Here is a 26429-nt window from a genome sequence, read left to right as displayed (position 1 = left end):
TAATGTTTCTACTTCCCCATTAAAATACATATTGATCTATCATTTCTCCACTAACGAAGAAAATTGGCTCAGTTTTTCTAATTGTGTTGAATATTCACTTTTGAATCTTAGAGCATTACTCCTTAAAGCACAAAATTCAATTTGACTCATTTAGAGCACTGATGAATTGCTGATTTTTTAAAGCTAAACCATTTGGTTGATAAGTATGCTACTCTATGGGGCGCCTGTGTGGCTCAGTCGTTAAGCATCTGCCTTCGGCTCAGGTCATGATCCCAGGGTGCTGGGATCGAGCCCCGCATCAAGCGCCCTGCTCTGCGGGAAGCCTGCTTCTCCCTCTCCCACTCCCCCTGCTTGTGTACCCTCTCTCACTGTCTCTCTCTCTCTGTCAAATAAATAAATAAAATCTTTTAAAAAAAAAAAGTATGCTATTCTACATGGCTTTTTTTTCTAACCATTCAGAAAAACAAACCAAAAAAATGTATGTTTCTAGCTCTCTGTTATACTTTATTAAAATCTACCTAACTTGGGGCACCTGGGTGCCTCAGTCAGTTAAATCTCTGCCTTCTGCTCAGGTCATGCTCCCAGGGTCCTGGGATCAAGCCCCGAGTTGGGCTCCCTGCTCTTTGGGGAGCCTGCTTCTTCTTCTGCCTCTGCCTCTGCCTGCCACTCCCCCTGCTTGTGCACGTGCTCTCTCTCTCTCCCTCCCTCTCTGTCAAATAAATAAATAAAATAAAATAAAATAAATCTACCTAAATTGAACCAAAGAGATCTGATTTGTATGTTTCAAAGAAGTGATTCTGAAGTTTTTTCCATGTGTGACATATCAGACAAAAGTAACTGCCTCTTCCCTTCTGTAGACTAGTCATCTATAAAGATAAAACTTTAAGGTAGTTTTTAATAAATGACATACACAATACACAGTTCCTGCCATAGCTCTGACCACTCTTACCCTACTTCCCTCCATTGACAGAAAAATGAAGAAATATAGGCTAATATGCCTTACCACAGCTGTCTTTGGGATACCAATGTGTCTGAATAAATTCATGTGGTGGACCAGTGCTCTAACAATGTAGATATATATCGATTTGTTGTGAAGATCCAAAATAGTGAACTAAAATAAAAGAACATTTCTGATCTTGAGTACTGTTAAAGCTAGTTGTTATTTTGGTAGGGTATCGTTTTCCAAAATAGACTTCAGTTCAAATCCTGGCCCCACCACTTCTTAGCTTTGTGATTAGGGGCAAGTCAGTGAACTTGTTTATCTGTTTTGTTTGCAAAATGAAGGTGGCAATAATACCAAACCCAAATTACTTATTTGAGGATTATGAGATCATGAATATAAAGTTCCTAGTTCAGTGCCTAGTATTTAGTAGGTATATAATCTGCCTGGGTTTTTATTCTTGATATCCTATCACAAAATGCCAGTTCATATCTGATTTTAAAAGATCCATAAACCTGGTCATTAAGAAAACCCCAGCAGAATTGGTAGGAGTTTTTAAGCCTTTTTTGTGACTTTGAATAGAATTTGCATTCAATAGGCATGATGTGTTAGAAAGAGTACTGCATTAAATGAAGAGACCAACTTGGAGAACTGTACTGATATACACTATATACAATGGCAGTAGTCCCTGTAAATGTTTATTGAGCTGAAATGAGATTTTAATTTGTATCCACTACTCAGTCCTGTTACCTTCATTATCTTTCAAAGTGTCAGAAGGATCACAGAGCAGAACTTTCAGATTACCGACTGTGTAACTCCTTTAATTGAACCATGTTAGAACCGGTAAAATCACACTGACCCTTAATTTCTGGAAACCACTCCATGAGCTCTACTGGTCTAGACACCTTTACTTGTTGGTGGTCAGCTCCTAGCTTAAACATGGTGGGTGATTTACAAAAAGTGCTTAGTATTACAATGTCACATACAGTTGACCCTTGAACAACGCTGGGGTCAAGGGTGCTGACACTTCTCCCTCCCCCCACAGTTGAAAATCTATATATAACTTTTGATTCCCAAAACTAACTACTAATAGCCTACAGTTGACTGGAAACCTTACTGATAACATAAATTCAATTAGCACATATTTTGTATGCTACATGTATTATATACTGTATTCTTAAAGTAAGCTAGAAAAGAAAATGTTATTAATAAGAAAGAATCATAAGAAAGAGAAAATACATTTATAGTACTGTACTGTATCAAAAAAAATTCACATATAAGTGGACCCCCCCACAGTTCATATGTGTTCTAATGGAAGTTATTAGCACTGCACTGTGGCCTCATAACATGAAAATAATTCTAGATAGCTTAAGGAAGCAGTAATAAAACAATTATAAAAGTTGATTATTAAGCAACTTCCTTATTAGTTACTATTAATCTTCAAAAAGCCACCAGAAAAATCAAAAGCAAAAAATGCTATGGTATGTTCAGTACCTAGGAAAAGACCTAATGAGAGTCAGGCATAATTCAGTGTATTCTGATTTTGATTCCCTCTTTAGATTTTGAGGAATCAGTGGAGTAATTGAATTCAGTGATTTTCACTATAGCAGGATTTCATATACTGAGAAGTAAACCACATTCTCATTGTGATGCTTATTTCTCACAAACCTTTTGAGAAATTACAACAGCATTCAAGTGAATGTTTATATTTTATTTCTCTTGCCATTCTAAACTCAGGAGCCAGTCACCAAGTATGTGACTTGGAGATAATGGTGCTGATCAGTGCCATTCTATCTGATGAAAATGTTAACAGAAGTTATAGATGAAAATGTTTTTCAGCCTGAGTGATCTGTTGAAAAATTCGGGCAAGGCAGCATACTGAGATCTGTCAACAGATTTAAGGCAGTTAAAAATCTTTTTTATTGGGGAGCGCCTGGGTGGCTCAGTTGGTTGGGCGACTGCCTTCGGCTCAGGTCACAATCCCGGAGTCCTGGGATCAAGCCCCGCATCGGGCTCCCTGCTCTGCAGGAAGCCTGCTTCTCCCTCTGACCCACTCCCCTCTCATGCTATTTCTCTCTCTCTCTTGTTCTCTGATAAATAAACAAAATCTTTAAAAAACAACAACAACAACAAAAAACAAATCTTTTTTATTGGGACATTGGAGTTGGGGAAGTTACAGAAAAAATTTGGTTTAGCTATTAATCTGCATAAGCTTTTTATGTCTAGGATTATCTACCATTGCTAAGTGGACATTATGAGGAGTAAGACAGAGCAGATGAAAGGATGATCTTACTCTATGTTATTTCTCTGCCTGTAAGAGATGCTTAGAATTTTAGAGATACTCATTTGCATGTTCTAAAGCCAAAAGTATCTCATTGTGTTGATTACCAGTAACTTCTTTCTCTGACATTACCTGTTCTTAAGGTTAATGTGTTGATTTTATAATAATGCAGCTTTTTCAAAACAATAAATTAATGCTTTTAAATGTATCAAATATTTATGATACTGAATTCATTTTCAGCCAGTTGTTTCTGAGAACACTATGCCATTTCAGTAACCCTGGTGTTAGAGAAAGTTAAAGCATTTTCATCTTTGTATCAACAACCACATAAGAATTGTAGCTCAGATGAGCAAGAAATAAGTGGTGTTTGTGTTTAACTCTCTTAGTTCTGCTTATGACTATATGAGAAGATTAAAATGTTTTCTTTATCTGCAAAAGGAAGTTAGTATTTTGGGAATTTTGAGATTTCTTCTGAGGGTTCACAAGGCTAAGAGGAGAACAGAGACTAAAGAAGCAAATTATGGCTTAAAACAAAAATAAGACTGAAACGTATTTTGACTATCTTGAAGATTTCATAATTTTACACTTTACAAATAAGAAACTCGTTCTTATTTGCCTTTTCATACTTGTGTTTTATTTGAATTGATCCATTTTCACTTTTTGAAAATTCTAATAGAATTCTAATACTGACTTAAAATGTTACAGAAATCTGGTTAAGGGCATGTGATGTTTGTAGCTCTCCTCTCCAGCAATAACAGTGAAGCTAAGACTGTGTTCTAAAGAAGAGGGTCTGAATGAGATCGTCAGGAGTGTTTTTGTGTGCTCAGTGGGCTGATGCTACTACCACCATAATGATGTCTGCATACACTTTGTCCTCTCTTGAATGGCTTATGCTTGCTTTGTGCTGCTTTTCCAGGGAGTCAGTTCTTTGTGATACCTAAGATTCAGGTAGGGACTCCAGAAGAGAGAGAAGAGAGGAAGTCTCTCCTCGTTCTACTTCTCTGCTCCTTAGGCCCGTGGGAACAAAACCTAATAGGGGAAGCATTTGGTAAACCCAAAGGCTTCCCTCTTTCTTAGGCTGCATTTATCAATGCAATAAAAGTTCATGGAATAAGAAAAATAAAACTACAAAATAGGCTAAATTCTCTTTCAAGAAAGTGCCCTCATGTATAAAATTATTTCTTTTTCCCCCTTCATTCTTCAGATCAAAACTACCTTTCTCTTAGCATACCTCAATTAGGATTTTGTGTTTTTTAAAACAAGCATTAGAATTAAAAAAAATTTTTTTGCATTGAAATGTGAATCATTACAACTCCAGAGATATTTGCAGGAAAATGTTTATTATTCAAAAGAATCTCTAATTAATGAAAGTTTAGACAATGGATGTGGTATCACTAAGTAATATCTTGAAGTAGGAACTTCATGTGGTTTTATATCCCCAAAGTACCTAACACTGTATCTTACTAATACTATTGATTCTAAAAATATCTGAATGAAAGGATATTTGGGATGTGGCTTCTCTGAGTCCCTTTAAGTAGAATGGCAACCCAGCCACCCATCCATCTCCATACCCTTGATTACAGTGTAAAATGGACCTCGGTTTACCTTTCTTTTTTCCCTAGAACAGATTACAGAAAGTTTTCCAGATTTCATCCTCTTATAATTCTTCTATCCTATCTTCCTCAAGATCCCAGGAACCTGGGATCATGACCTGAGCCGAAGGCAGATGCTTAATGACTGAGCCACCCAGGCGCCCCTGAATACTTAACTTTAGTATACATATTGATGTATACTAGTAATCCTGCCTAGTATTTAAAGCTGTTTTAAAATGATAGCTATTCTCTATGAATATATACATGATGAAATCTAGAAAATTAATTAGAATACTAAAATTTTCTATTTGGACACTAAACTGAAGAAAAAGTAACTTTTGGGTGAATGCCAAGCCAAGTCACAGGTAAAGAAGGTCCTTCAAATTAGCATGAATTAAGTATCAAATATCCAGTCTCTTCATTAAAGCAGCTAATTCTGAGCATCTACGCAATAAGTTGTATCTTGGCATAAGCCATCACTTTGGCTATTATTGAGCGTATGGAGTGGACTAAAACCACATAGAATGAAATGGAAGTCAAGCAGATCATTTTTTTAGAGATTTTATTTTTAAGTAATCTCTACACCCAACATGGGGCTTGAACTTACAACCCTGAGATTAAGAGTCGCATGCTTTATGGACTGAGCCAGCCAGGCACCCCTATAGATGATTATTTTTTAAGATCTTTCAAGACAGAAGTGGGGATCTGTCTCCTAGCATATGTAATTTGGGCATAAAAATAGTAACATGCATTTGAAGAAAATACATTCCTAAAGTAGAGCGTGACCTTAACCAAGGGTAAAGCACTGGCATGCCTTTCAGAATCTTGCTCCCAGGAACTCTTGGGGAATCCAAGCCTTTTGACATCTCTGGCATTGAATACTGTCTGTAACACAACTGTCAAATAACAGTGTAAGGAAGAGCAATTTAAATGAAAGACTGTTTCTGGCAGCTCTCAGAAGGTCATCCAGTAACTGAGGCTGAGATACAGTTCAAAGACAGGTTATGTACTATGTACTAGAAACATAGCTATTTCTTCTCTTCAGATGTGAAATTATAAATCTTCTTTTTTGGGAATTGGGGCTGAAATGTATTTTCTAGGAAAATGTAAATGGTAGAAAAGCAGTAATTAGAAGGAATAAGTCTGTACAGCTGAAGCCTTGCTGAAGGAATTCAGATAATTTTCACAATCTTAGGAATATTTTGAACTCAGGTTCTTGACATGTAGTGTTCTGTATTCTTTAAAAAAAAAAAAAAACCTTGCCAATTGATGTTAAATAACTAAATCCCATGGAGATGCAATAAAGAATAAAGAGTTCTCTTTGTAGCCATTGCAGAGTCTATATGTAATGATGGTAGGCTCATGTAGTTTCTTTCATTGTTTTAGGAGTTCCAAATAAAAGCCAGACTAAGTAAATGTGAATTTTAAGTGTGTTTTAAGAATATACATTACCTCTCTAAATGTTTTTTTCATTATGGTCAGAATTTATTCGGCACCGGTGTGGCTCAGTCAGTTAAGTGTCTGACTCTTGATCTCAGCTCAGGTCTTGATCTCAGTGTCATGAGTTCAAGCCCCGTGTTTGGGAGCCTACTTAAAAAAAAAAAAAATTTTATTAGAGTGAAAACATGGGTCTTCTAATCAGATCCTCCCAGTAAGTGCTGCTAGGAATAACAACTTAACTCCTGCCCCCTACCCCTGTAGTCATGGTGTCCTGGCTATCCTGTGACTGACTATAGACCAGTAATCACAGATGTTATGGGTTTTTCTAGGAGCTATACAGGGTTTAGCATCATGGCTGTACCTTGCATCTTGGGCAGCTTTATCCTCTATCTGCCGTACAGTTAGACTAGCTTAGACTTGGGCTTAGTCCTCAAAACTACATGAGGTGATTTAATATAAAAAAAAAATTAATATAAAAAAACTACATGAGGTGAATGAAATTTTTTCTAAATTGAGATCACTCTCAAAGGTGAAGTCCTTTAGACCTCTGAGAAACTGGGGTAAAGATTAGGGTTCATTACCTCTTTTGGGGGGAAATTAGTTGTTCCTCCTCTCATTTGACTACCAAATTCATAGTGTACTCAAAACCATTTGTGCATCAGAATTTGGAATGGTTTTGGGTAACTATGAATTTGGTTGTCAAATGAGAGGAGTTGCTTCAGTTTCACCCCACCCAGAGACCTGCAAAACTGAGACATACAGAGTTAGCTAGGAACAAGGAAGAAAGGCAGGGAGACGACTATCAGCCATAGTGTGGGAATGACTGGGATTCCCAGTGATGCGCTCTATGGAAGACGCCAGCAGCTTTTGCCACTGAAGATCCTGATGGCCAGCACAGCTACCACATACTTCTGTAGATTTCACTGGTTTTCTCCCCAAAATATTCATATTCACTGATGCCAGACACCCTCTCTCTCCCATTCTCCACTGGAGCCTGGGACCTGCACCAGCAGCCAGGCCAAGCCTCTGAGGCTGCACAAATGCAAGACTCCAGCCTAGACCCCTACAGCCGATCTCCACCACTGTGTATGCACTCAGAGCTGACCCCTCCAGCTATGCTCTTGCATACTGCTGATCTCATGCCCTTCACTGGCCTGCATTGTGGTGTTTGAACCTGTGGCAAGATCCTGTAGCCATGGAAGTACATGCCAGAAGCCAAGGTTCCCACAGCTGTTTGTGGGCCCAGATCTGGCCCCATCTCCTGTTACTGGCCTATACCACTGGGCTCACCTGCAACCAGTCCCTCCACCTGTGTACCCGTATGCCTGTGGGCTGACTCAGGACATTCACCTTTACTGCTATGCACCCATGACAAGACCCAACAGCCACAGTAGTGCAGGCTGATGGCCAGGGCTACCGCAGCTGCCAGTGTGCCCACACCCACTGTGTGTTTTTGCAGCTGGCCCCTACAGCTGAGTATGTGCACACTACTGGCCCCAGCTACTACCACTGTCTGCCCTGGTTCCTACACACTCAACCTGGAGGTTCTGCCCAAGGATGCCAACCACCAGTGTAGCCTCTGCAAATCGCCTGTAGTTCTTGCAAAGGACTACACAATTATCAGTACGATAGACCCCAGCATCCTGAGCTGATGAGTCACCACCACGTCTGGACCCAGAGCCACCACACAGCCCTGCACTTGGCACCCTTCACCACCAGACCCAGGGCTGTAGCACATGCCTGTGTGCCTCACCCTCAGTAAAGGCCTTCCTTCACACAAGGCAGTCCATGAAGTAGAAAAGATAACCACTTCTTCAAATGCACAGACACCTACACAAGGCTGCAGGGATCGTGAGGAAGCATGGAATCATGACTTCACCAAAGAAAAATTCCAGACCACAAAGAAATGAAGATACAAGAATTACCTAACAAAGGTCCACAATAGCCAAACTGGAAAGAGCCAAGATGTCCATCGACAGATGAATGGATCAAGAAGATGTGGTATATATACACAATGGAATATTATGCAGCCATCAAAAGGAATGAGATCTTGCCATTTGCAACGACGTGGATGGAACTGGAGGGTGTTATGCTGAGTGAAATAAGTCAATCAGAGAAAGACATGTATCATATGACCTCACTGATATGAGGAATTCTTAATCTCAGGAAACAAACTGAGTGTTACTGGAGTGGTTGGGGGTGGGAGGGATGGGGTGGCTGGGTGATAGACATTGGGGAGGGTATGTGCTACGGTGAGCACTGTGAATTGTGCAAGACTGTTGAATCACAGATCTGTACTTCTGAAACAAATAACGCAACATATTTTAAGAAAAAAGAAAAAGAAAAAGATAACAGGAGAGGAAGAATGAAGGAGTAAGTCAGAGGGGGAGACGAACCAGGAGAGATGATGGACTCTGAAAAACAAACTGAGGTTTCTAGAGGGGAGGAGCGTAGGGGGATGGGTTAGCCTGGTGATGGGTATTAAAGAGGGCACATTCTGCATGGAGCACTGGGTGTTATGAACAAACAATGAATCATGGAACACTACATCAAAAACTAATGATGTAATATATGGTGATTAACATAACAATAAAAAATTAAAAAAAAAGAATTACCTAACAAAGAATTCAAAATAATTGATATTGTTCTAAATATATTCAGAGAGCTACAAGAGAACACAGATAAATAACAAAATCAGAAAAACAATAGAAGAACAAAATGAGTTCAGCGAGATATAAAACATAAAGAACCAAACAAATTTTGGAGCTAACGAGTATAACGACTGAACTGAAGAATTTGATAGCTCCAGAAGACTGGACCAAGCAGAAGAATCAGTGAGGTCAAAGACCTCATTTGCAACTATCCAGCAGAGGAACAAAAAGAATAAGAATGAAAAGAAATGAAGAAAACCTGCTGGACTTATGGGACACTATTAAGAGAAATAGTTTACACATCACTGGAGTCCCAAAAAGAGAAGAGAGGGAGAAAGGGGTAGAAAGCTTAAAGAAATAATGACTGAGACCTTCCCAAACCTGGGGAGCGATTTGGACATTCAGGTTCATGAAGCTAATAGGTCACCACAAAATTTCAATCCAAAATGATTATAATGAAACAGACTAAAATCAAAGACAAAGACAGAATTTTAAAGTAGCAAGAGAATACAAATTTCTCATATAAATTTCCAATAAGGCTATCAGCTGAATTCTCAGCAGAAACCTTGCAGGCCAGGAGAGAATGGAGAATATATTCAGATTACTGAAAGAGAAAACCTGCCAACCAAGAATACTTTAACCCACAAATTTGTCCTCTCAGACTATGGACTCTGAAAAACAAACTGAGGGTTCTAGAGGGGAGGGGGGTGGGAGGATGGGTTAGCCTGGTGATGGGTATTAAAGAGGGCACGTTCTGCATGGAGCACTGGGTGTTACATGCAAACAATGAATCATGGAACACTACATCAAAAACTAATGATGTAATGTATGGTGATTAACATAACATAATAAAAAAAAATTGTCCTCTCAAAATGAAGGTGAGATAAGTATGTTCCCTAACAAACGAAAGCTGAGAGACTTCATTGCTACTAGACCTGCCATAAAAAAATGTTGAAAGTTCTTCATGCTTAAGTGAAATGACACTTAACTAGTAACATGAAAATATAGAAAACACTGGTTAGGTAAGTACATAGTTAGATTCAGAGTACTCTAATACTATAATATGGTGGTGTGTTAACCACTAGAGTTAAACTCTAGTATAGAAGTTAAAGGACATAAGTATTAAAATGAGCTATACCTACATTAATAATGCATACACAGTATAAAAAATGTATATTGTGACATCAAAAACAAAATGTTGGGAGGGAGGAGTAGAAATTTTGTATGCAATCGAATTTATCATTTTAAAATAGACATATCTGGAAGATGTTTTAAGTAAGCCTCATGGTAACCACAAAATAAAAAGCTATCGTAGAAACATACAAGATAAAAGGAAACTAAAGAAAATCATAAATTCACCAAGCAATACAGCAAGAAAAGAAAAAGAACTACAAAAAATCCAGAAAACTATAAGATAGCAACTCTTAAGTACTTACCAATCAATAATTACTTTAAATGAAGTGCATTAAGTTCTCCAAACAAAGGGCAGAGAGTTGCTGAATTCATAGAAAACGAGACCCAACTATATATGCCTACAAGAGACTCACTTTAGCTAAAGGGAATACATAAGTTCGAAGTGCAAGTACACAGAAAGATTCTACACAAAATGAAACCAAAAGGGAGCAGGGATAGCTATACTTGTATCAGACAAAATAGACTTTGTCAAAAACAAAAAAGACAGAGTCATCATGTAATGATAAAGGGTTAATTCATCAAGAGGATATAACAGTTTTATTTTTTTTAAAGATTTTGTTTATTTATTAGAGAGAATGAGATAGAGCACATGAGAGGGGGGAGGATCAGAGGGAGAAGCAGACTCCCCACCGAGCAGGGAGCCCGCTGCCGGACTCAATCCCGGGACTCCAGGATCATGACCTGAGCCGAAGGCAGTCGCCCAACCAACTGAGCCACCCAGACGCCCAGATATAACAGTTTTAAATACACATGCATCCAACTTTGGAACACTTAAGTATATTAAGCAAATACAGATCTGAAGGGAGTAAGCGACAATAAATTAAATATTAGGGGACTTCAATATTCCATTTTCAACAATTTCTTATCTTTATTATTTTTTTATATATTTCTTATAAATAACATGGTTTGATCCAATCTGGGAGCATTTTGCCTTTTAGTAGAGGAATTTAGTTCGTTTAACTTCGTTGTGGTTTATTTGGTCTTCCTTCACCTCATGTTTCTATGCTTCCTTGCTATTTTTTTCTTTTAAACTTTTGTTCTAGGCATTGCAGTTCTCATGGAGCTTTTATAGCAGTTTGTATTTTATTTTATTTTATTTTATTTTAAAGATTTTATTTATTTATTTGACAGAGACACAGTGAGAGCAGGAACACAAGCAGGGGGAGTGGGAGAGGGAGAAGCAGGTCTCCTGCTGAGCAGGGAGCCTGATGTGGGACTCGATCCCATGACTCTGGGATCATGACCTGAGCCGAAGGCAGACGCTTAACTACTGAGCCACCTAGGCACCCAGCAGTTGGTATTTTAGAAGGCCTCTTTCTCCTTTTTGTTTCTTTTAGTCTTGGGTGGTGTTTTGGTTACCCCCTGAGGTATTTACCTTTTAAAGACATGCTAAGATTGACATCTTCAAGGGACCTAGAAAGAAACTGTTAGGCGTGTTGGTGCCTTTTGGCTGGTTTTGGCAGTCCCAATTAAAATGTAGTAGCATGGTGAGCGCTGTGAATTGTGCAAGACTGTTGAATCACAGATCTGTACTTCTGAAACAAATAATGCAACATATTTTGAGAAAAAAGAAAAAGAAGAAGATAACAGGAGAGGAAGAAAAGGGGAGTATGTCAGAGGGGGAGACGAACCATGAGAGATGATGGACTCTGAAAAACAAACTGAGGGTTCTAGAGGGGAGGGGGGTAGGGGGATGGGTTAGCCTGGTGATGGGCATTGAGGAGGGCACGTTCTGCATGGAGCACTGGGTGTTATGAACAAACAATGAATCATGGAACACTGCACCAGAAACTAATGTAATATATGGTGATTAACATAACAATAAAAAATTAAAAAAAAATTAAAAAAAATTAAATGTAGTAGCACTACCCTGTGATTCGAGGGGGCAAACTAGAAATAATTCTCTGGACTCAGGTTCAAATGGGACCTCTTTTAAGGGTTGGAAATGAAGGAGGGGGTCATTTGGGTTACTGTGGTCCTGGAAATGATAAACCCACTGGACCATGCCAATTTTGCACAGCAGGACATGGGCTTTATCTTAATGTTTTCTATTCATTGTGATCCTTAGCATTGATCACTGTGATGGAAGGATGGGCAAGGAGAGCCAGGCAATAAATGAGGAGAGGGAGGGCCCTGGTATGAGTATCAGTGGTTCTAGGGGACTTGTCCTTCCCCTTTCCTTCTCCCTCCCCGCTGGAAGCCTCAGTAACCCAGTCATCTATTCCCCTGGTGGCAAGGATGCCTCCTGAGATGTGTTTCTCACTTCTGCCCTGTTCAGGGAAAAACTGATGGGGCTCAGGATCTGTAATATCTTGGAGAAAACAAGCATATAGCCCAGATAGATCTTCAGGACAGTTATGGATTTTAGGGTCTTTAGAGGTACTGTCCAGTTGACACATTTTGGCAGCTGTGACTAACAATTCAGAGCCCTTTCAAACAAATAAGAAAACCTGCAATAGCCAATTAGTTCCCCTCTCTGTTTCCTGCTACATAAAATCTTAAAAGTTTGAATTTCAGTTAAGGTATAGTTTTTTTTATCTCAGTTTCTACTTCTAGATTTTTTTCTCCTGTTACCTTAATCTTAAGTGTTATTGGAGTGCCTGGGTGGCTCAGTTGTTAAGCATCTGCCTTTGGCTCAGGTCATGATCCCAGGGTCCTGGGATCAAACCCCGCATCGGGCTCCCTACTTTGCAGGAAGTTGCTTCTCCCTCTCCCACTCCCCCTGCTTGTGTTCCTGCTCTCGCTAACTCTCTCTCTCAAATAAATAAAATCTTAAAAAAATATATCTTATGTGTTATTACCAGAAAATTTTGGATGACATCACTGTGAGCCTCCTTTATAGGTGGCTGCTGCTTTTTTCAGGGTGTCCCAAGAGACCTCTCCACGATTGAGGTCTGCCTCCACTCAGGTGATATGCAAAGGGTCTTTGGGAAAAGCCCCTAGGCCTCTGGAGTGTGATACCAGAGTCTTGGCATGTTGTATACATGACATTGAATAACATCCAGGAAGCGTCCGTGGGGTTTTGCATTTTTCAAAGAGCTGGTGTCCCTTCTCGGGGTTCTTAGGAGACGCTGGCTGGCACCAGATGGTCAGGACATTTATATTTATCTGTTAATTTTTTTAGCAACATCACACCAGGGATTGGACCCATAATACCCGGTTGGGTCAGTGAATGAAGAGCAACAGTAGTGAGTGAAGTAGTGATACAAAGACCGTAGGCCTGTTGTATTTTCCTCTGTTGTATTTTTCCTCTGGTTGTGCCACTGGTTTCCATTTGCAAGGCTATTTCACTCTCTGAGGAAGGACATATAGTCCTGGTACGGCCCTCTGGCTCCCTGGTCAAGGTGAAGTTCTCCCGTCCTCATTAATGGCAATCTTTGCCTTATGTCTTTAGCCTAGAGCCTCTCGGGCAGTGACAAAAGCCTTGTGATCCAGTCAACTCTCCTTAACTGGCCTTGGCCTTGAGGCTCGGAGTACCCTGATGCACACTTATGGTCAGTTAAGGCCCTTGTAATTAGTAGTCTAATAGTCTTGTTAGACCAGATGGCTTCAGTCATGCTGCTCTGGGGAGATAGTTGGATTATTACAGCAGCCCTGACGTTTTGGGTTGGCTACCCCAGGTAACACAGGACAGAGGCAAGATGAGAAAGCACGTGGCAGCCTGACAGACACGCCCTCCCCCACCCCCCAGCAAGCAGTGCTAATTTCTCAGATGGTGTTACCTCCTGAGTTAGGTAGTTGGTAGGCAAGGTGCAGGTAGAGGGCATTCCCCTCAGTTAACTGCACAGTCATGCACTTTTGCTGCCTATTTCAGTTGGTTTGCTGAGACCTTAGCTTCGGCATTATAGAAAGTAACTCAGTCACCTAGAAATGCCTTGGGAGCACTCATTTGGGCCTGGTGAGCTTCCACAGACATCTCCCCTTTCCAAAACAATGTTATGACTGGACCAACCCTGTGGTTCCAATTGTAATTGCAAGATGCTCTTCAGCAACAACTATCAGGAAACTTTGAAAAAAAAAAAAGGTTTATTACTTAAAAGACCTGGAAATTACACAGCACACCTAGGCCCACACAGTGAGCGAGGTCACAGGTAGAGAGTGCTGAGGGTACATTGGCCTGGGGTACTGCTTTTATTGGACTTGAGGGTAGGGGCCTAGGGTTTCACAGGCTTACTATTCATTGCTAAATTTACAACATAGGAGCCAGGGGGTGCCTGGGTGGCTCAGTGGGTTAAGCATCTGCCTTCAGCTAGGGTCATGATGTCAGTGTCCTGGAATCGAGCCCCATATTGGGTTCCCTGCTCAGTGGGGAGCCTGCTTCTCCCTCTGCCCCTCCACCTTGTCCTGCTTGTGCATGTGCTCTCTCTTGTAAATGAATAGAATCATTTAAAAAAATTTTATTTTAAAATAAATAAATAAAAATAAGAGCTAGAATTTATTGGGGAAAAGACAAGTGGCCCAAATGGTTAGTGATCAAAATCACCCGCAATCTCTAAAACAAAGGAGGCTCCATGCAGGGAGGTGGCCCAGCTCTATCTAGTCGTGTAGCTGGCAATATGTCTGTTTGAGATAGCCATCTTTGGGAAGTGCATGCCTTGGCCACCAAAGCTTAACACACTTACATTACAAAAAAGACAGCTGTCAGGGCTTACAATTACAGGTAGCATTTGAATTAAATTATAAGTGTGTGTGTGTATCTTGGGGAGTGGGGGGCAACATGACGTTTATCCAGGATGAAGTCATCCATTTCTCTTGATGTTTTAGAAGTTGAGAAATGTAGCTTCCTTTCACTTTCTTCTCAGTTTTTACAATTTTAATAATCTGGCATTTTTTTTATTCCATATTATTTCTTTAAATGACTTTACATTACATATTTTCTCTTTCAGGGATATTTCTTACACTTCATTACTATACATTTTACATTTTGGCAGAATAGCCAAGAGTGTGTGCACTAGGGATCTGCCTGGATTTGAATTCTGGCTCAGTGACCCTAGACACACTGTACCTTAGTTTACTCTTCTTTAACAAGGGGTGGGTGTAATAGTACAATGTCATGGAGCAGTTGGGAGGATTAAATAATTCATATAAAGTGCCTATACATAATAAATGTCATGCCAGTTGCCATGATTATTATTGTATTAATAACCATTATTTAAGCTTAACTCTGTTATACTGATTTTATTACTCAATTTATTGCTCACTTCTTAATTGATTTCATCTTCCCTGTCTTTATTTCTTTGATTGATTTTTGTTGTTGGTTAAAGAATTTCCTCAGCTGGGGGTTGTAAATTTTTTCTTAAAGGGCATGATAAATATTTTAGGCTTGCTGGCCAAGACAACTACTAGTACTAGTTGCTGCTACTCACCTCTGTGTAGCTTGTAGCTCAAAAGCAGCCATAGACAGTACATAAACCAGTGGCTAGCCAGGAGAGCATAGTTTACTGACCCTTGCCCAAGACTTTGTTTCTATTTTTTGTGTAATTTTATTAAGGTATGTTGATTATACAATTTCAAAGCCCTTGCATACCTGAGAATATCTTCTGTCACTAATGTAGGTAAATGATGACCTCATGTGTATGTAACTATTAGATGACAACTGTTTTCCCTCAAGATTTTATAGAATTTGCTCTGTAGTGTTCAGGTGTTGCAGACAATTATGATACAACCTGATACTTCTTTTTTTATGATAACTAATGTTTTTTTCCTCCTGGATGGCTGAGGATTTGTTTTCTTTTTCTTTATCCTTGGCATTTGTCATTTCACCAGGGTAACTATTTTTCTGTTCTGTGTTAAAACAACAAGGCTAAGGAGAAGAACTAGATTGATGTACCATGAACTTTGGCTATTTCAGATTGCCAACCTGTCTGTTTTCATCCACTAAGGACATTTTCTGTATAGTATATAGTATTCCAAAAGTTAGCAGTGAAAATTGTTTATTTTATCATTTTGAATTGCATATGATGTGATATGATATTTTAAGTGGCAGAATGTTCACTATTTTGTATTAGATAGTTTGGTTCCTGTTTAATGGAAGCATACCGCTGCATAACCACAGAAAACATATTCAGGAGGGGTGCCTGGGTGGCTCAGTTGGTTAAGCATCTGCCTCTTGGTTTCGGCTCAAGTCATGATTTCAGGGTCATAAGATTGAGCCCCGCATCCAGCTCTGTGCTCAGCAGGGAGTCTACTTGAGATTCTCTCTCCCTCTCCCACTACCCTCCCAACTCTGCCCTCTCTCACTCTTTCAAGTAAATAAATAAATAAAATCTTTTTTTAAAAAAAGAAAACATTCAGGAAACAGTCTAATTAAATTACCCTTGGTTGAGCATATTAAATCATGAAATGATAAGGAACTAAAATTTATAGTATAGTCAAACTCATTGTAGTTTTTAACCACTGAGCCACCCAGGTGCCCCAAAGTCATTGTAGTTTTTAAAACTGTAATTCTAGCACAATCCACAGAAAAAAAAAAACCCTTGACTTTTTTATTTCATAACAGTATCTGTGTTATTTCACAGTAACTGGTTATGAACCAGTTATACTCCATGTGGATTTTTTTAATTTGCCATTCCATATCTTGTATTTCAAGAATAATTGTTTGCCCGATTTCAGAGCAGAATGCCATAGTTATTCTCATCAATTCCATTGACTTCAAATGGCAAGATTAATAGTGGATATTTTGGTCAGTAGATAATTCTACAAGACAAAGATCAGGGGAAGCCTGATGATGGGACTTCTGAGTTGAAGCAGAAAGTGTAATAGTTAAACTTTTGAGCCGCTGATATTCTCATTATGCCCTGCTTCACATAAATATGCCTTGATACCCAGTTAACTGTGTATAAAAATTAAATGTAAAAGACATAACTTTATAAAAAGAAGTTTTTCTTGACTTTGTACTTAACCTTTTCTCATTCTTTAAGTCTTTTATATTTTTGAAATATTTGCAGCCCTTTTTATTAGCTATAGTGTTAACATGATACTCGCCATGAAACTATTAGAAAATGCTGAAAAAGCTAATATATCATATTTACTTCCTGTACAATAGTTACTAAGATTAGTAAAATCAGATTTATAAGGCAAGATATTGATGAAAAGAAAATCAATCTGCTGCTTAAGTGTGTTTAAAATAATTCCTAGGATATTTTCATTTTGTATAGCACCCTTCTTCTGAAGCTAAATCATCCCAAGGAAATGTACAACTACAACACATGGTACTGTGGGAAATTTCCCCTCTCCTCTGTATAAAAGGCAGAAATATTTCTTTCAGACTGCATATAACCATCAGACCTAGGAGAATTCAGGGAGGGGTCCTGTTTTGAAATCCAGTCTTAGAGGTTTTTCTCCCCTCTTTCCCCAAGTCTAGTGTTATATAGAAAGCAAGACACTATGCCTTCATATAAGAGGAATGCTAGTATGTTAATCAGCAAAGAAGCAATCCTGGTGTTTCTAGAAAGGATACGTCATTCCAGAATTAACTACATTTAAGATATTCTGCATTCATGGGAGACATTGACCATCTGAAGTACCCCAGGGGAGGACTGTTGAGTGCTGAATTCTGGAAGCAAGTTCTGAAAAACCCTAATAGAGACAAGATAATACGTTTTTATGTATTCAGAAGGCCATCATAGAGACAAGGAAGCAGATTTATGTTTTTATCTCTGTAGAAACTTAAGCTAGGACAGTTTGTGGGTGCTTCACAAAATTATATTTGTATTCTGTATGAGAAGAGAAAAGCTCATTACAGCCAACAGTGGTTAGACTTCAGAAGTGGTGACCTCTCTTTCTCAGAAATAATCAGAGGCTATGTGATCATCCTTACAAATTCTGTAGGCAAGTTCATCATTAAATAGAGGTTCATCATAATCTAAAGGTTTTTTTCCTAACTCAGAGTTCTCTGATATTGCATATTAATTACCTCATTTATCCTATAGCATCATTTTAAAACAAGAATAGTGCGGGTAGGAATTCTGTGGTAAGAGAAGCAAACCAACAGGAAATAAGAATCTAACCTATTCATGTTTTTTTTGGGGGGGTTTTGTTTTTGTTTTTGTTTTTTTGACAGAGAGAGGGAACACAAGCAGAGGGAATGGGAGAGGGAGAAGCAGGCTTCCCGCAGAGCAGGGAGCCCGATGCGGGGCTCGATCCCAGGATCCTGGGATCATGACCCGAGCCAAAGGCAGATGCGTAACAACTGAGCCACCCAGGCGCCCCTAACCTATTCATGTTTTTGTTTATTCCATCAGTACTACCAAAAACAGATTTTAAGGCATAATGACTCATGTTGTTGAAGAGCCAGAATTAGAGCCCAGTCTTGTGCATTTGCTGTTAAAAAATAGTAAGTGAAACAGTCATGAAAGTTTTGAGACAGCTAGTGTCGTTTCTGTCTGATTATTTGACTTACCACACATAGACAAAGATGCTTTTTTTCTTATTACTAAAATGAAGCAGAAAAATCTGTTGTGCTTCCAGAAACAATCTAGAGTTGTTATTGTTATCACTATTGTTAATGGTAGACTAATATAAACACAGATTCTTAACTAGAACAGACCTAATACATCTCCATTTCCTAGTAACAAAGATTGTCATGGAATTCTGAGTAAAAGATGTAATGAACTTTGTATAGAATCTTACTGTTTTAATCAGCTCCAACATATGCTGTCATTTTGGAAATCATTGTATAGGAGGTAGATTATGTTGTTAACACAGTGGGAGAAAACTTCACTGTTCACCCTGTCAGTAGCCTGGGATTCAAAAGAATTCCTCTCTCATTTCCTTTCTGTGGAAATTGATTGTGAGTTAGCAGAAACCCTGGACACGTTAAAGCTTTCCAGAACAGGGCGCCTGGGTGGCTTAGTTGGTTAAGCGACTGCCTTCGGCTCAGGTCATGATCCTGGAGTCCCGGGATCGAGTCCCGCATCGGGCTCCCTGCTCGGTAGGGAGTCTGCTTCTCCCTCTGACCTTCCTCCCTCTCATGCTCTCTCTCTACCATTCTCTCTCTCTCTCAATAAATAAATAAAAATCTTTAATAAAAAAAAAAAAAAAGCTTTCCAGAACAGCTAGATCTAAAAATTACACTGAGGGACACCTGGGTGGCTCATTTGGTTGAACATCCAACTCTTGATTTTGGCTCAGGTCATGATCTCAGGGTTCCTGGGATCAAGCCCCACATCCGGCTTCATGCTCAGCCGGGAGTCTGCTTCAGGATTCTCTCCCTCTGCCCCTCCCCCTGCTCTCTCTTTCTCTCCCCCTCTCTCTCAAAGAAATAAATAAATCTTTGAAAAAAATATATATATATTACTCTGAAGCCTACATTTAAAGGGAGACAGGGAAGTACAAGAGAACATGATCAGGAGATGAAGATTGAATAGGCTGAGAGAACTACTCCTGGAAGGACCTTTCCTGATAGACCTGGTAAGGCCTAACTGAGAGCATGCAGGGCTGCAGCCCTGACTTGCTTTATCGTGACCAGCTCACTAGAAGCTCAGCCTCTAGAGTAGTGTCAGTGCATTTACTTTAATGAACACTCTGTGTAGCTCCATATAAAGCAAATCCCGTGTTTGAAAGTAAGCCAGGATCAAGAGATATAGAAAGCTCAGGAAGTACACCATGTGCTGTGTTTGGTAAAATGAATTTAACCTTCGTTGTAGGAGGACATATAAACTATGATTTGCTAAAATAACTCGTTCAGTCATTTAAATGATAACTGTGCCTTCACAAAACTCACGGGACAATAAGAATAAAATATGATAAAGCTAAAATTTTAAGCACTCTGTGCACCCTCTGTAACCAGTAGAGCTAGGGAATGGGAATACTGCTTTAATTCTTGAGCTTTAATTCAACATACTGACTGGCTCTCTCCAAATTTTTCCCTATTTCTCTGCATTAGGACTGTATTCCTCCTGATGCCATCACCTCTGTCACTGCTTTCTTTTTCCTTCCTTTTTTTTTTTTTTTAAAGATTATTTATTTGACAGAGAGAGACACAGCGAGAGAGGGAACACAAGCAGGGGGAGTGGGAGAGGGAGAAGCAGGGCTCCTGCTGAGCAGGGAGCCCGATGCAGGGCTTAATCCCAGGACCCCAGGATGATGACCCGAGCCAAAGGCAGATGCTTAACGACTGAGCCACCCAGGTGCCCCTCTCCTTCCTTTTATCTTAAATATTGGCTTTCAGCTGCACTCTACCCTTTCCTCCACCTTCTCCTTAACCCTCACTTCTCTGTGGGCACCCTCACTTAAGGCTCTGTGTACCAGCAACTGCCAGCTTTCACCTCTCTTGTCTCACCTGTAGACCCATGTTTCCCACTTTCAGCGTTTTCATCTGAATAGGCTGTGGACCCCTTGAATTCAGCAGGCCTGCTCTGAATTAATTCCTTTTATTTCTCAAACCTTTTACATCTGTTTTAGCTCTCGGTTAATGACGTGCAAGCTACCCAGTAGCCTAAGGCAGTCATGCTGTCAGCCTTTTTTACTCTCAACTCTTAACAGCTAATTAATCATTAAGCTGCATAATTCTGCCTCCTTATTTCAGATTTGTTTCTTCCTCTCCATTACCACTGCCATCACCTCAGTTCACATTTTCAACCTTTACAAGAGCTTCCATGATCTTCTCTGAAGCTGGTTCTTCTTTTTCAACTCATCCTTCAATTCACACTGTAGCCAGAGAAATCATTTATAAATGCCTATTTGATGGTGTTACTCCCCCACTGAAAACTTTCAGCAGCTTCATATTTTCTGCAGGTGTCTACAAGGAATAGGCAAGTAATATATTTCAATGAAAGTGAGCAAAGTGTAAGACCATAGGGGAGAAGAGGAGATGCATTCCTGCCTAAAGCAATTCATATTCAGAATTTTTAAAAACAGATGACAAACCTGAGAATCTAAAGGTGCCTATGGGTTTCCAGTTAGTGCAGCCAAGCCTAACGTATGAACATGGCGTATGCAATGTTTCTCTTATGTCAGGTATGTCCTTGAAGTGAACAGCTTGGAACTCAGCTATTGCAAACTGATGTAATCAGTGAGTCATGTTTTGTTTTTTTGTTTTTCTAGGTTAAAACATACCAGAATAGAGTATGTGTTTATTATTGTTCAGAACCACTGTCTAACTATTGGATGTCATGGAGCATAACGAAAAAGTTTATTGCCTTTGGAGTCAGCATTGACCTAGGTTCACTTACCATTTCTGCCACATATTAGCTATACAATTTTGAGCTAGTCATGTATGGCTTTGAGCCCCAGCTTCCTACTCTCTTTAAAAAATAAATAAAAACTTTCAGGGTTGAGCATATAAAATCGGATAATTATGAAACTTTAAATTATTGAGCTCAATGCTTGGCATAATAACTCTTCAGTAAAAGCACCCAGACAAGTAGGAAAAATTTAAGAAGTCACAGTAAGTATACAAAAATCTAATTCCCCTCACTTGTATCCTTTGCAACAATTGTACTTGTGACCTAAAAAAGCACAAGCCCGTTGAAAGCCATTATCAAGTGAGGCAGGCAGTTGGAAGCTGACAAGCATATGATTCACCCAGGCAACTAAAAACCAGGAGCTCACCAGCCTAGCTGGCTAGCTAGCTGAAAATGGAATCTAACCCTACAAGATGTTACTATTGACAAATTCATAAGCAAGATGGGAATATGAATTCTCTGTAACTGTGGATAATGCACTAAGCCCTTTTTACTTTTTTTTTGTCTACATATAATCTTTAAATTTTTTAATAAAAGTTACGCTAACTGAAAATTTAATTCAATAGTATTAGCATATATAGGATATTTTATTTTGCTTTATTCTCCACATCTGTATAAATTTGAAGTACGAAAGGAAGGAAGTAAACAATTTTGTTTACCAGAACATTTAGCATGGTAAGGAAGAAGGGACATTACATTTTATTCTAATGTACAAGTATATTAATCATATTTATATTATACTGATTGATCTAGGACCTCTAAAACGTCTTGAAGAGTTTTTACCATTCAGTTAAGGAAAAGAAAATATATACATCCATCTTCTCAAGCTTTGCATTTTTCACTTTATTTTTAAACTCAGCTTTATTTTAGCATTTACATATACTTTGCTCAGTAATTTGTATACCCAGCTGACATGGTTGAAATAGGCTGAGTAGCTACCAGTATGCTTTTCTGCCTATATAGATAATAACCTGATGGCTGAATGACATCTGCTGGACTCCTGAGTGCACTTAAAATGGAGAGACTAGAAAGACCAAAGTAGAATCTAGCTAGTTTTATTTTTTTTAAAGATTTTTGTATTTATTTTAGAAGGAGGGAGTGTACACACGTGCGTGCATGTGTGCATGTGTGTGTGTGCGTGTGCGTGTGCGGGTGAGTGAGGGAAGGGGCAGAGGAAGAGGGAGAGAAGCAGACTCCCAGCTGAGCCTGGAATCCGATGCTGGCCAATCTCACAACCCAGAAATCACAATCTGAGCCGAAACCAAGAGCTGGGCGCTCAGTCGACTGAGCCATCCAGGTGCCCCCAAATCTAGCTGGTTTTAAAAATGCAAGACAAAGACTTAGAGTTTCAGCCTCTTACTTTGCAGCAGTATGTCTCACCCCAAGCCGACTTTCATGCCCAGATAAATAATGCTATATTTAAGTAACAGAGCAACATTAATATGATACAGTTAAGAGGATCGTTTCTAATAAAGCAAAGCTGAAGTATTTAGGAGATTAGTGTTGAAACTCAAGAGACAAGTGCTATCTTAATGGCCATAGTCAAGTTTCTCTTTTGGTTTTAAGGAGTATCACTACAAATTATTCTAGATAAATATGGTGGCATTCTGTGCCTTGATAATACTTTGTGTTTAACCATCTGTTTTTCTTAAAGGAATGATTTTTTATTTTTAGTCAATGCCTTCTAAATACCTTTCTTTCTCCCCCCTCCCTCTTCTCCTTCCTTCCCTCCTATCCTTTCCTTCCTTTCTACTTGCAGCTCCTCAGAGAAATTTTGAAATTGCCTTCAAGATGTTTGACTTGAATGGAGATGGAGAAGTAGACATGGAGGAATTTGAACAGGCAAGTTGTCCTGGAAAGTTCCTTTAAGTACATTAATATTTAATACATTTTCATGTACTTTGGAGTTATTGTGGTCTTGGTCAGCGTACTCAGATGCTATCCAGTTTTTGAAGTACCTAATGTGTCATTTAAAAAAATCATCCTCACTTTTAACAAGTGGGTTTTGTTTGTTTGTTTTCACTCTAAATGTAAGGAGTTATTTGAGCATATGATGAAGATCAAAGTTCTTCTGATTCCCCAACATGAATTAGACTGATGCTGAGAGGAAAAATTTGGCTATTCAATCCTGTGTTTAGTCAATGCTTATTAAACAGCTCCTTTGTGCCAGGTAGTTCCAGAATATAAGGATATTCTGAAAGAATTTCTGTAAGAGAAGGAAAAATGATGTCATGCCTTTGACTGTAGCAGGTCCAAGCCATAGATGTATACGTTTCTGATGAATCCTAGAAAGAGACTACATTTCCATAAAACTTCTCTCATTGGTGGGCCATGATACCTCTTTAGATACAATGATTATGATTGTCAGAATGGTTTCAAAACAAAACAAAAAATATATATATGGATATGTAGGAGAAAGCATTTTGTATTTAAAATAAGGAATGTAGCAAAAAGGAAATGGGAGAAAGTATGAGGTACAGTACACCTTTAAATAAATTCACAGAGACAAATATTTTTAAATACCTGGAGACATTTATTCAAATCTGCTCACTGTGTCCATTGAACACCTGCACTTTTCCATAATCCTGCACTTTACTGGTATTGCTAGGTGGCCTCAAATGATTATACATAGAACTTACCTTGGCATTTTTAAAATTTTATTTTATTTGGAGAGGGGATAGGGCTAATTTTATTTTCATTTGGACTTTAGTCGAGAAACACTGAATTTACCCCCTCACACCCCCCTTTTTCTTTTTTTTTTTTGAGTTTTTATTTTAATTCCAGTTAGTTAACATACAATGGCGATATTAGTTTCAGGTGTACAGTATAGTGATTCAAAACTTCCGTACATCACCCCGTGTTCATCACAAGTGCAACTTTAATCCCCATCACATATTCAACCCATCCCTGGATTTTATTTTATATAAAACTATTTAATTCTATTTTTATTGAGATATTATTGATATAACATTGTATTAGTTTTAGATATAAAACAATGATTTGATCTGTGTATATATTACAAAGTGATTACCACAATAATTTTTTTCTTTTTTTTTTTTTAAGATTTTATTTATTTATTTGACAGAGAGAGTGAAAGATGGAACACGAGCAGGGGCAGAGGGAGAGGGAGAAGCAGGCTTCCCACGGAGCAGGGAGCCTGATGTAGGGCTAAATCCCAGGACCCTGGGATCATGACCTGAGCCAGAGGCAGACGCTTAACCAACTGAGCCACCCAGGCACCCCGTTATAAATTTTTTTTTCTTGTGATGAGAATTTTTAAGATCTACTCTCTTAACTTTCAAATTTACAATACAAAACAGTGAATTATAATCACCAGGCTGTACATTAATCCCCAGGACTTATTTATCTTATAACTGGAAGTTTATACCTTTAGACCACCTTCACCCATGGGGACCCCTGCCTCTGTCAACCAACAGTCTCTTCTCTGTATCTATGAGTTTGGCCACTTTTTTTAAGATTATATATATAAGTGAAATCATACTTGTCTGTCTTTGTCTGATTTATTTCATGTAGCATAATGCCCTCAAGGTCCGTCCATGTTAATCACAAATGGCAGAATTGTCTTCTTTTTTATGGCTGAATAATACTCCGTTATATATATATATATATATATATATATATATACCACATTTTCTTTATCCATCCATCCATTGGTGGACACTGACATTGTTCCCATATCTTGGCTATTGTAAATAATGTTGCAATGAACATGGATGGGTACAGGTATCTCTTTGAGATAGTGGTTTTCTTTCCTTCTTATAACTACCCAGAAATGAAATTGCTGGATCATATGGTAGTTCTATTTTTAATTTAATTTTCAGCGGAAACTCCATACTGTTTTCCATAGCGGCTGCATCAATTTACGTTCCCAAAAATGGTGCACAAGGTTCCCTTTCCTCCACATCCTAGCCAACACTTGTTATTTTTTGTCCTTTTGATAACAGCCGTTCTAATAGGTGTGAGGTGTTAACTCATAGTTTTGATTTCCATTTTCCTGATGATGAATGATATTGAGCACTTTTCATGTACCTACTGGCCATCTTTATGTCTTCTTTGGAAAAATGTATATTCAGATCCTCTGCCCATTTTTATTTTTTTTTTAAGATTTTATTTATTTATTTGAGAGAGAGAGAGAATGAAAGAAAACGAGAGGGGGGAGGGTCAGAGGGAGAATCAGACTCCCTGCTGAGCAGGGAGCCAGATGTGGGGCTCGATCCTGGAACTCCAGGATCATGACCTGAGCCAAAGGCAGTCACTTAACCAACTGAGCCACCCAGGCACCCACCTCTGCCCATTTTTAAATAAGATTGGGTTTTGTTATTGAGTTGTAGGAATTCTTTAATATTTTGGATATGAACCCTTTATGAGATATATAATTTGCAAATATTTTCTCTGATTCATTGGGTTCCTTTTTAATTTTGTGGATAATTTCCTTTGCCATTCAGAGGCATTTTAGTTTGTCATCCCACTGGTTTGTATTTGCATTTGTTGCATTTGCTTTTGTGTCAAATCCAAAAAGTCATCACCAAGACCAATGTCAGGGAGCTTTCTTCCAGGAATTTTATGGTTTCAGGTCTTAGATTCAAGTCTTTAATCCACATTGAATTAATTTGTGTAGGGTCTGAGATAGTGGTCCAGTTTCATTCTTTCATTCTGTGTGGCTGTCAGTTTTCTCAGCATCATTTATTGACGAGACTGGTCATTCTCCATTGTATATTCTTGGCTCTTTTGTCATAAACTAATTGACCATATATGTAGTGGGTTTATTTCTTGGTTCTTTATTCAAGTCCATTGATCAGTGTGTCTATTTTTATACCAATACCATATTGTTTTAATTACTATAGTCTTGTAGTATAAGACTATATTTGAAATCAGGGAGTGTAATGCCTTTAGTTCTTCTTTCTCAAGATCTCTTTGGCTGTTCAGGGTCTAGGTTTTTTTAATATATTTTGTGCGTTTTCTAGTTAATTGATTTCTACCCTCATTTCTTTCCTTCTCATTTTAGGTTTCTTTTGCTCTTTTATCAGTCTCTTAAGATAGCATCGTTGGTCATTGTTTTGAGAATTTTCTTCTTATAAGCATTTAATGCTTATTATAAAGCTTATAAATGCTTATAAGCATTTA

General features: G+C 38.7%; 1 protein-coding gene across 10 annotated transcripts in view; it reads left to right on the top strand.

Annotated features, from left to right (window-relative positions):
* MICU1 (mitochondrial calcium uptake 1) overlaps positions 1-26429 on the top strand; it is a 240699-nt gene that overhangs the window by 129022 nt on the left and 85248 nt on the right. For all 10 annotated transcript variants that reach the window (XM_027596470.1, XM_027596471.2, XM_027596474.1 and 7 more), the window contains one exon: positions 23044-23126. In XM_027596470.1, coding sequence (XP_027452271.1) covers positions 23044-23126 — 83 coding nt within the window. The remainder of the gene's footprint in view (positions 1-23043; positions 23127-26429) is intronic.

Source organism: Zalophus californianus, chromosome 15, assembly GCF_009762305.2.
Source record: "Zalophus californianus isolate mZalCal1 chromosome 15, mZalCal1.pri.v2, whole genome shotgun sequence".
Lineage (NCBI taxonomy): Eukaryota > Metazoa > Chordata > Mammalia > Carnivora > Otariidae > Zalophus > Zalophus californianus.
This window is presented reverse-complemented; position numbering and strand designations above follow the sequence as displayed.